The 10961-nt window shown below is 38.3% G+C and overlaps 1 protein-coding gene across 1 annotated transcript; it reads left to right on the top strand.

The window, feature by feature from the left end:
* The first annotated feature begins 4871 nt into the window (after positions 1–4871).
* LOC130717908 (DEAD-box ATP-dependent RNA helicase 38) lies at positions 4872–10931 on the top strand. The gene is made up of 8 exons (XM_057568309.1): positions 4872–5231; positions 5320–5613; positions 5762–5989; positions 6233–6298; positions 7386–7790; positions 7892–8015; positions 8711–8796; positions 10320–10931. The coding sequence occupies exons 1-8, from the start codon at positions 4980–4982 to the stop codon at positions 10377–10379; spliced, it is 1515 nt and encodes a 504-aa protein (XP_057424292.1). The 5' UTR covers positions 4872–4979; the 3' UTR covers positions 10380–10931.
* The last annotated feature ends 30 nt before the right edge of the window (positions 10932–10961 follow it).

Here is a 10961-nt window from a genome sequence, read left to right as displayed (position 1 = left end):
AAAGTTTAGTTGAAAGATGGTAGTATGGAGTATGTAGGCTAAGGAAGTATGGAGTATGCCTGTATCTTGTGTATGGAAGTATGTAGGCTAATGAAGTATTTTGTATATCTATCATGTACTTATTGCAAGGATTCCCTGAAGTTAATGAAAAGAAGAATAGTTGTTGGGCTACTATTGATGTCATTTATTTCTTAGGCTATTTCTTTTGGTTCACATTGAACTTCATTCATTATACACATTGAATAAGCTCATTGAATAAGAGCATCTGTTTGATATGCTCATTCAAAAGAGCCTCTGCCTCAGCAAAAGATGTGTTGTCCAATACATCTTCATGCCCTAAGTCTCTTTCTTCATCACTATCCTGAAGCCTTTCTCTTTGCACAGAAACATCACTGTCAGAATTTTCACCATCTCCATCAATAACTTCAGGAACATTGTTGTCAGGGCTTATGTTCTCAGGACCAACAACAACATCTACCTCAGGGACCTGCTCTGTACCAGGAACATTGTCATTTTCAGGACTTATGTTCTAAGGAGCAACATCTACCTGAGGAACATTGTTGTCAGGACTAGTGTTGACATTCACAGGCAGCTCAATTTCCATCTCATCATCGTCAGAGAGAACCACTAAGGAAGGCTTGCCCAAATTTTTTGCTTTAGTCACCACAGCTTGTATACGACTGGACCTTCTCACACATTTCATCTTTGTTGGTAGGACCTTCTTCATTTGTGCTGAAACCTTGTTATTTTGTGCTGGTACCTTGTTGTTTTGTGCTGAAACAGTGGGAACAGAGGGAAGCATGGCAATAGTGGGAACATTGCCAACACTAGGTTGCTCTTGTGATAGATTTTCTACAAACAACAAACCTTGACCAAGTGTGCTCGCATATTTAGCAAATTCAAGAGCATCAGCATCAGTTTTGTAATCCCTGAAGACATGTCGTTCAGCATCCTCAGCAGTGACCCACCATAACTTAAACTCCTTGTATCCCATCCCTTTCACAATGGCTACAGTGTCAAAGTAGGACCATATGTCTTCATCTTGATCAAGAAGCTCAGTTCGATCACCACCAAAGTAATGCAGGTAAGGGGCGGTCCCAAACAAACCACCATGACGAACAATCAGTGTAAACACCATCCTGCAACTCCAGAGAAGCCAAATAAACATTTATCCCTAAATAGCAACCCTAAACGAAAAAACCCACCCAAAGAAACCATAAACCCTGAACCACACAAAACCAAAAGGAAACCCAAAGCCTCCAAGATAACAGCCAGTCGAACAAGCTTGTTCGTATTCGAAGAAGAGAATGTGGCTACTTACTTAGTAATCGAAGACAAAGAGCCTTGTCCTAAACGGTGACCTTCTCGAACGAACAACACCAGCACAGCATAAGGAAGAAGCATCGAGAGGAAGAATCGGAGAGAGGAAGAATCGGCGAGAGGAAGAGGATTGATTGCAGGGCTCGAAATGGAAGAAGAAGAAAGAACTAGGGTTCTTCACGGTTGATGAATTGGGAAATTGGGGTTTGATTTGGGAATTGGGAAATTGGCTGGGGAATTAGGAATGTTTAGTTAGTTTAGGTTTAGGTTTAGACTTAGGATGAGATTAAGTTTAATTGGGTTAATTATGTGTTTATTATATTAAGTTATATTATTTTTTTTATTTTTTTTTTATTTTTTTAAGTGTCACGTCACATTTATTTACACAGTCAGCATGCCACTTCATCCCTCGCCGGCGCTCGGAGCTCCGGCGAGGACCGGCTCCAAACATTTTTGAACAAGAGGGATTGATGCCACAAATTTTTCCGGTCAGGGACCTGGTTCAGACGGCGAAACAAAGACAGGGACTAATTTGAGGATTAAGCCTAGATAGAACTATCATTTATCATTGGGTTAAATATGTTTTTCGTCCCTGGACTTTCAGCGAGTGCTGGTTTTCGTCCCTTGCCGGCGTAAAAGTTGATTTTAGCCCTTGAACATAGGGATGACAATGGGTAGGGTCTGGGTAGGGTACTATAGTACACATCCCCATACCCGCGTTTTAAAAAATTACCCGTACCCGTCCCCATACCCGCGTGGGTAGCAACTTGAATGCCCGTCCCCGTACCCTCTGGATACCTATATGCCCGTACCCGTGCCCATTACCCGCAATTTAACTAACCAAAATATATTTTTCACTATTTTTGTTAATAGAAAACAAAAAATACAACTAACTTTTTAAATAAAAAACACTAATATAAATACAAAAAGATTATCTACGTAACAAATAAAATCATTAAACTAAGAATATATTTTTTTAGAACGAATAAGCAAGAAAAATATAACTTAATTTTTTATTTTGGATTTATAATATAGTCCTAAAGTTGTAGGTTATTAACTTACTAATTTTAAAAATAAGTGGGAGTAAATTCGCAATGATTATGAATACTTTAAATAGTCACCTATTTTTTAAAATAATTAAGTTTGAAAGCTATAACTTAAGTTAATTTGTTCATATAATACTAAAATAATAATAATAATAATAATAATAATAATAATAATAATAATAATAATATGTGTGTGCGGGTATGGGTGCGGGTATGGGTACTATAGTACCCATACCCGCACCCATACCCATTACTTTTTGCGGGTAATTACCCATACCCAACCCCATACCTATCTAGCGGGTTTTTACCCTACCCATAGTGGGTATCTTTTGCTGGTTTACGTCCCCGCCGGAGTGGTGGCGTTGACCACCGTCTCCACATGTACTGGTGAGCTTACGTGGTCCTTCCACGTCAATTAATGAGGATGAGGTGGATTTTTTTTCTTTTTTCATTTATTTTTTTTTCCAATTTCATATTATAATTAATTTATTCTTTTTCTTTTTAAAATACAAAAAAATTAAGTAAAATTAATTAACATAAATAAACAGAAATACTTAAATCCTCATCTTTTTATCACCAGTTTAAAAAAAATTAAACTTTTTTATCTTCAAGAGATCTACATCTTCATGAGAGACATACACACAGACTGAAGAAAACGTTCTAAAAAACCTTCCTCTCTTCATCTTCTTCTTCTTCTTCTACTTCTACTTCTTCTTCTTCAAGTGTTTTCCTTGTTTCCAAACCCAGAAACTAACCCAATCCCAAACACCCCAAACCCAAAAAATCCAAACCCATAAACCTAAGATGTAGAAGAGGAACAAAAGCTAATATCCCTATATTCTTCATTCTCTTTCAACTTGGATATTTCTTCTCCATCAAAACCTCTAGTCCCCTACCACAAACCTCAAATTTATTTACTCAAAAAAACCCCAACCGTAATCCCCACCCAACCCATAACCAAGAACCCCCACCCAAAACCTGGAACCAAAAACTAAGAACCCAGAAACCAGATCTTGGCTTGCTAACATGCCCCACCACACCGCAACTCCCCACCCTCAGCACTTGCAACCCTAATCCAACCCAGAAATCTCAACCAATCAGCATCACACGTATCAACACCCAAACCCTCCACCCCCACCTCAGCCTCACCCAGATTGAGCCATCCCCAACCCAACCAAACCCAAATCGAGCCACCCCAACACATAGCCACAACCCTCAACCCCAACCCACACAGATTGAGCCACCCGACACCACCGAACCCAACAACCAGTGGAACAAGCAGAGAAAAAATCAAGAAAAACCCCAGAAGAAACAGAAAGTTCAGAGCTTTGACTTCGAATTGAAGAACAAACATGGACCGACCACTGTTTCCTCGTTCTTTATCTTTTTTGTTATCCCAGATCTGGAGCTTATTTTTCTTCCAAACCCAGAAGAAAAGGCGGTGTTGGCTAGTGGTTGGTGGTGGTGGCTCGCTAATGGAGTTGTTGTGGTGGTGGGTGCTAGGGTTGGGAGTGGTGAAGAAGAAAAGGAGTAAAAAGAAGAGGAGAGAGGATGGAGAGGACGTGATTCTAATCTGATGAACCTAATGGTGATTTTGTTTTTCTGTTTTTTAATTACTTTTTTTTGTTTTAAAAAGAAAAGAATAAATAAATTATAATATGAAATTGAAAAAAAAACAAATGAAAAAAGAAAGAAAAAACCACCTCATCTGCCACGTAAGCTCGCCGGTACATGTGGCCACGGTTGTCAGCGCCACCACTCCGGCAGGGATGAAAACCAGCTATTTTCGTTATGTTCAAGGGTTAAAATCAGCTTTTACGCCGGCGAGGGACAAAAACCAACACTCGCTGAAAGTCCAGGGACGAAAAACATATTTAACCCTTTATCATTTGTAATCGTGTCTTTACCGATTCATCTTGCTTTCAATATTTTTCCTTTAATCAAAATCAATGAATGCCTTACTTTGTTAGTCAATGTACTTAGTTGCATTATAAATTTATCAATAAACTCAAGTATTTGAAATCTTTAACGCATGCCTCGTACCTTGTTGTTTTAGCCCATCTTTCTATGAATGAGCATAATTCTTTGGATGAGAGACTTCATTCCTTGACAGGTTGCTTATGTCCAAACTTTGCCGAGGTGAATAAATTGGCTTCCTTGAATGAATTACTTATTGTGTATATTCCATGGGGGGTATCCTTAAAAGGATTGCTTATGTTCGGATTTCTTCGAGACGAGAAAGACGAGGATTACTTCGTCTGGTGAACTGCATCCCTTAATGGGTTGCTTATGTCCAATCTTCATTGAGATAGACTGTATTCCTTGAATGAATTACTTATCGCGACTATTCCGCCTAGTGTCGACAAAATATTGTTGTAATCTGATCATTAGCGTCTATTTCAAGCTAATATATTATTGTAATCTTGATAGATAATATAGAGTCTGTTTGGATTGCAAATATAAAAGTACTTAGTAGAACTCATTTAATTGTTTTTCAAGCAAATCAAGTTTAATAAGATACCCTCCATATTTTCAATTCATCTACTCTCTCTATTTCTCTCTGTAACAGCAAATTTCAGAACACTTCTACTTTCACTCTCGTCTGCTACTACCATGGCCGAATCTTCCGCCACCGCCACCCCCACCGTCGCCGCCGACACCCCCACCGTCGCAACCGACTCCCCCACCGTCGCCACCGCCACCGCTGCTCCGCCTGCACACAAAAGCTGGGCTGACGAAGCCGACGAAGAAGCCAGTGCCTCGTCGACCGCAACCTCATCCATCAACCTCGACGGATTAGCGATCGACGAGACCAAGAAGTCACCCAAGCTGTTAGACGATCCCGACGACTCCAATATACAAGCGGTAACACCCTAATCTTCTTCCTCTTTCTCGGCGGCGAGAATGAAATTCACGGTTTAGGGTTTTGTTTGTGCGTCCAATTTTGGTGCAGGTTTCCTCCGGCGACACTCCGTATACCTCGGCGGCGACGTTTGAAGACTTGAGTCTCTCGCCGGAGCTGGTGAAGGGACTTTACGTGGAGATGAAGTTCCAGAAGCCTAGCAAAATCCAAGGCATAAGCTTGCCCATGATCCTGAGCCCTCCACATAGAGACTTGATCGCACAGGCTCATAATGGTTCCGGCAAGACCACTTGTTTTGTGCTTGGGATGCTTAGTCGTGTTGATCCCAAGTTGCAGGCTCCCCAAGCCCTCTGCATTTGCCCCACCAGGGAGTTAGCTATTCAGGTGATTTTGGGTTCCTTTTTGTGGAGAAAATGTGTCTCATGATGTGTTATTTTCGGGTTTTCGTACTTTTTGATTGGTAATCAAAGGGGAATTGTTAGTGTTGAATGATGTTGCTTGGGTGTTTATTGTTGTTGTGTTTGTGTGGCAGAATATTGAGGTTTTGCGAAAGATGGGGAAGTATACTGGGATTAGTTCAGAATGTGCTGTGCCCATGGACAGCAGGGATGTGATTCCGATCAACAAACGTCCGCCAGTTATGGCTCACGTGGTCATTGGGACTCCTGGCACCATTAAGAAGTGGATAAGTTTTAAGAAACTCGGGGTGGCGAGGTTAAAGATTCTTGTTTTTGATGAGGCTGATCAAATGCTTGCTGAGGTAATTCAGTATTGCGGATGAACTGTTCTTTGGCTTGTTACATGACCTTATCATTCTTGAATTCTTCCTGATTTTTATTATTACTCTTCCGATTTATTAGTCAATTAGGATAAGTGAATTGGTGTGGTTTAGTGAATTATTATTGCATTTTTTTTTTCCTTTAATTGTTTCTGTTAGCAGGTTTTGGTTTGTAAATATGCTGGGGTTTAGTTTCCTTAATTATTCTTAATTGTCGTGTTGCAGGATGGATTTCAAGATGATTCTTTGAGGATAATGAAAGAAATTGAAAAATTGAATTCTGGCTGTCAGGTTTGTTGTACCCTCTTCTGCTTATTGTGCTTGCATGCGTGACATTTCAACATTCAAGAAGTTTTTGCATTGACTTGGATTAAGGCCAATTAGACACATCTTCATTATACATTGATTAACTGCATGAATATCTGTGTCAAATTACTGCTGCACTTTTAAAATGTTGATATATCAGATTATGGTCGGTTTAGTCTTATGCAACTTGTTTAGACTTTCTTTCTGCAAATATTTCTTCATTTATAGGGACAGTATGCTCATACATATGGATATATGATGTTAGTGGCGGATTTTGTCTTTTAATTAGTTTCTCAAACTTATACCTATCTAGAGGGGGGGGGGGGGGGGTGGGGGGTGGGGTTGGCGGTGACGGTGAAGTTCCCACTTCCCACGAGGATCCCCATATTCATGTGGAAATTGCCATCCCTATTCTTGTTTTTTTTGCTTAAAATGTTATTTAGTTCTTAAAATATAAGGACTTAAAAAAACATGCTTTATATTATTAAAATAAGTTAAATCACGCAAGCCCTGTAGAAAGTGACTTGTATAAAGCCCCTGCCAGTTTTTTTTCTTAGGTCCAAGAATTACGTTTGGAGGGAGCCTCAGGGAATAACTTGTATAAAGAGTTAGGAGGGAAGTTAGAGAAGAGACAAAGAGATCCGATGAAAATTTTTAAATGGAGAAATTCAAACATGATGAGGACCACATGTACTTTCCTATTTCGGTTTATGGCTTGGGGGTAAAAGAAATGGACAAGGGAACTCATAAATTGGCTGGGAGCATTGCTCTTTCATTTCTTTCTAGTGATCTGATTCTGTTCAGTAATACATTTTTGTCTAACTAGGAATTAGAATCTTCAGCTATAAAGATTAAATCTTCTTTTGCTTGATGATCGGTAATGAGTATAACTAAGTTTGGATTTTCGTTGAGGGGAAATATAACTGTTTCTCCTTGCACTTGAATAAACTTTTTACGTAGTTTGGCTATTCCTCAAGTAATTCAAATGCTCGTGTCTTCTTTAATGTGATGTAGTTGATTTTTTCAGTGTTTTTTTGTTACTAAGAATTTTGATTGGGTTGTGATTCTCCAGGTTCTTTTGTTTTCTGCTACTTTCAATGATAAAGTCAAGAACTTTGTTTCAAAGGTAGTTAAGAAGGATCACAATCAACTTTTTGTGAGGAAAGAAGAACTATCTTTAGATGCAGTGAAGCAATATAAAGTGCGTTGTCTTGATGAACTCTCTAAGATTGAAGTGATACGGGATTACATATTTGAAAATGGAGAGAACATGGGGCAAACTATTATATTTGTACGCACAAGAAATAGCGCAAAGATGTTGCATAAAGCACTTGTTGATTTGGGCTACGAGGTTACTGCCATACAAGGTGCTCTTAATAATGAAGATAGAGACAAGATTGTCAAGGAGTTCAGAGATGGGTTAACTCAGGTTCTGATATCAACCGATGTTCTTGCCCGCGGCTTTGATCAACAACAGGTGCTGAATTGGTTCTGCCCTCTCTCTGTCCCTTCCCTTTTTGTGTATTTACTCACTTGCTTTTCAGTGTGATTACATCCTTCCACTGTATATTTGTCCAGATTAATTTGGTTATCAACTATGATCTTCCGGTGAAACACACTGCTGAGTATACCCGTGAACCCGAGCCTGATTATGAGGTGTATTTGCACAGGGTTGGTAGGGCTGGGCGTTTTGGGCGTAAGGGTAAGTTTTGAAAATTGTCTTCTTGCTATCATGTAGTTCCCATTATTGTTAAAAATTGTTGTAATCAGTGAGCTTCCTATTGTTACTTTTTTATGTGGTGATGGTGTAGCTCATGTAAGTTGGTTAGTTGAACTTTAGCATTGTAAAGAGGTCATGTATCTCTTACAAATCAATGTGCCCGCTTTAGCCATGCTTTCAATTATATTGCAATGATAAGGGTAGACCTGAGCCCCGGGTAGTTGGAACTTGGTAGGTAATATTTTCCTCCAAAGGAAAATTTAGCTCTCAACTTGTTTCATTGGTTCAAAATTTGATTTTGGCTCTATTATTACTATGGGGAGCTAGTAATATTTGAAGCATATTGAGTAACGGAAAGTTAATGTTATTTTGGACTTAAAAAAGTCTAGATTAATAATTAGAATTCATAAATTGACCATGTATCTGGATTTTGTTATCTCTAATAAATTTTCACTTTCCACTTAACCAAGCAGACCCTTTGTTGGTCTGATTGATCCCGGTAATTTGTGTTTCTTGGCCCAGGCAATTATTTCAAATGTAGTTTTAATTTTTTGCTTTCTCCTTTTATTTTAATGGAGTTGATTTGTAATTTTGTTCGTCATTAAGTTATTCACAATATTTTCGCTAACAGTGCAAAACTGTTTTTTCTTCCTGACTTGTTTCATTTGATTCTGCAGGGGCTGTATTTAACCTGATATCTGATGAAAGGGATGCGAACATCATGTCAAAGATTGAAAACCATTTCGGCACCCATGTAACTGAGGTATGCTACTTGATAGTGGTTCTTCGATTATGATGCTCCATGCAACATTTTAATGATGTTGGATAAGATAAATAATGTGTGAGAAACTGAATTTGATTGAATTACTACCCAAAGACAAATATTATGTGGCTTATATATGAAAATGTAAGCTAATTATTTGTGTTAGGTAACACATTAAGTTTCCATATTAGGGGCAGAAGTGATTCTGGTAGAAGCTATTAGAAGTAGCTTTTGTTGCGGGAGAAGTGATTATAATAAGATTGAAAGTTTATTCGAATATGTTATATGACAGAGCTATACAACAACTAAACGATGATAGCTCAGTAGCTAACTGAGAGTTAACTAACTAAGTATTATTAACATTACTCTTTTGGTTCTTCTTCCCATACCTCTCCCCAGCAAGTTCAAGAATGGTGATAAATACCCACCAATACCATGCTTACCTTTTAAAGCAACACAATGATGGAACGGGATAAGAGACAATTGGGAAGATGTTGACCACTTAGAGAGTGTTTGGTTAAACGTTGAAAGTGGGTAAAACAGAAAACACACGCTTCCCCATGCACGCCAAAGCTCCAAGTTTGTCCCATTAACAAAAAGGACTTTCACGTTTTTTTCAACACTTGTGCAAACATGCTCTTAATCTTGAGTAGATAAAGGAAGCAATTGTATGAACCCGATTTGAGACGTTCGTGGGTAGCATAATGGCTATCAATATCTAGATGTTTGACCTCTCATGGAAGATGAGATTAGCTGCAATGTAGACTGCACCTTGACTATTGCAATAGAACAGGAATGAACGAATGAGTGTGTTTGGAAATGAGTTCCAGTGCAGCTAACTAGTAGTGTGTTTGGAAATGAGTTGTGCACACACTCCAAAACACATGTAGTAGAAGCTACATGGGGGTGTTCACTTTAATGTGATTTTCTAACCTCAACGTGGTGTGGTAAATGGTAATGAAGTACCAAATACCCCTAACAGCTGGGTAACCAAGGAGAATTAACTTACTGTTAGGATTCTAAATATCTAGGTTTAGCTTATTTTAAGAGGTTTTTATTTTGTTTAGGCATTGATCTTTTATTTTGATTTGGTTATCTTTTAGATTATGAGTAGAGTATCTTTTATTTCTAATGGGTTAAGTCTCTCTATTAGGATTATTTTATTATAAACAAGAGGCCTCTCATTAGTTTAAGTAGGAATTTGATTATTGAGCTAGTAAGGTTTTTACCTTGTGAAGGGGTTCCTTTTGTAAAAGAAGGAAATCCTTCTTTGTGTCTTTTATTTAATTTTAAATAATATTCAGAAAATTCCAGAAATATTACCCTCTTTACTCCTGTTTCCTTTTGTTTGGCTGTTAGGGGAAAACCAACTCTAACACTTACATTACTCTTTCGGTTTTCCCTCCAATACAGCATGATACAAAACATCAATTCTGCAAATTTCAATTGATTTTCTATGCTCGTTGAAAGTGTTGTTAACATGTGCATCTTAAATTCATTTGTTAATGTTACTTGGGATGCAGGTGCGAGAAAAGAGCACTGAAGACTTTAAAGCATGTCTCAAGGAAGCTGGTTTGATATGAAGAAGTCAATAAGTTAAAGGGTGTTGATTACTTCGTTTTTTGCTCTTGAATTTGCAATGATGGCCAAGGATTGGTATCATGGTATCAAATGCTTGAATTATTTCACATGGACACATGCTATCATGGTTTAAATTTTTGGGTGGAGAGTTCCTGTTCAGTCTTGGTTTTTAATGTTATCTTGGTGGATTTTCCTCTTTGATATTTTACAAGGATTTTTTATTACATATAATAACATTGTAAGTCTATGGATGATCTTGAACATAGAAAATTCCTTGTGGTCGTGTGATCAAAATGTTAGGCCCCGAGGTGTGAATTCTGGAGTCTGCTGCCCCTAGATGGGAGTTAGAATGTGAAGTTCCCAATACCTATATTGTGGGGGAATAGAGCAAATGTGTCCTTGGGCGAGTGATGTAGATTCTTTGGCGGGGTATAAGTTGAGGTTCATTCTCTTTTTTCTATGTTGTCAGTTTTGATCCTTTTATTAGGTTTGCAGACATTTAACTTGTATGTGGATGTATAATGATGCAAGCGCAAATCTTATCTCCTTACTAATTTCTTCTTTGGTCCTCCCTCCACATAGTT

The sequence above is a fragment of the Lotus japonicus genome, chromosome 5 (genome assembly GCF_012489685.1).
Source record: "Lotus japonicus ecotype B-129 chromosome 5, LjGifu_v1.2".
Taxonomy (NCBI): Eukaryota; Viridiplantae; Streptophyta; class Magnoliopsida; order Fabales; family Fabaceae; genus Lotus; species Lotus japonicus.
The sequence above is the reverse complement of the archived record's forward strand: the minus strand, read 5'-3'. Positions and strand labels throughout refer to the sequence as shown.

What these genes read in the sequence shown, in the direction of transcription:
- LOC130717908 (XM_057568309.1), top strand. Translation starts at nt 4,980, where the DNA reads ATGGCCGAATCTTCCGCCACCGCCACCCCCACCGTCGCCGCCGACACC. An exon ending in CCAGGGAGTTAGCTATTCAG is followed by an intron (nt 5,614 to 5,761) that starts GTGATTTTGGGT and finishes TTTGTGTGGCAG; the next exon opens with AATATTGAGGTTTTGCGAAA. An exon ending in CTGATCAAATGCTTGCTGAG is followed by an intron (nt 5,990 to 6,232) that starts GTAATTCAGTAT and finishes GTCGTGTTGCAG; the next exon opens with GATGGATTTCAAGATGATTC.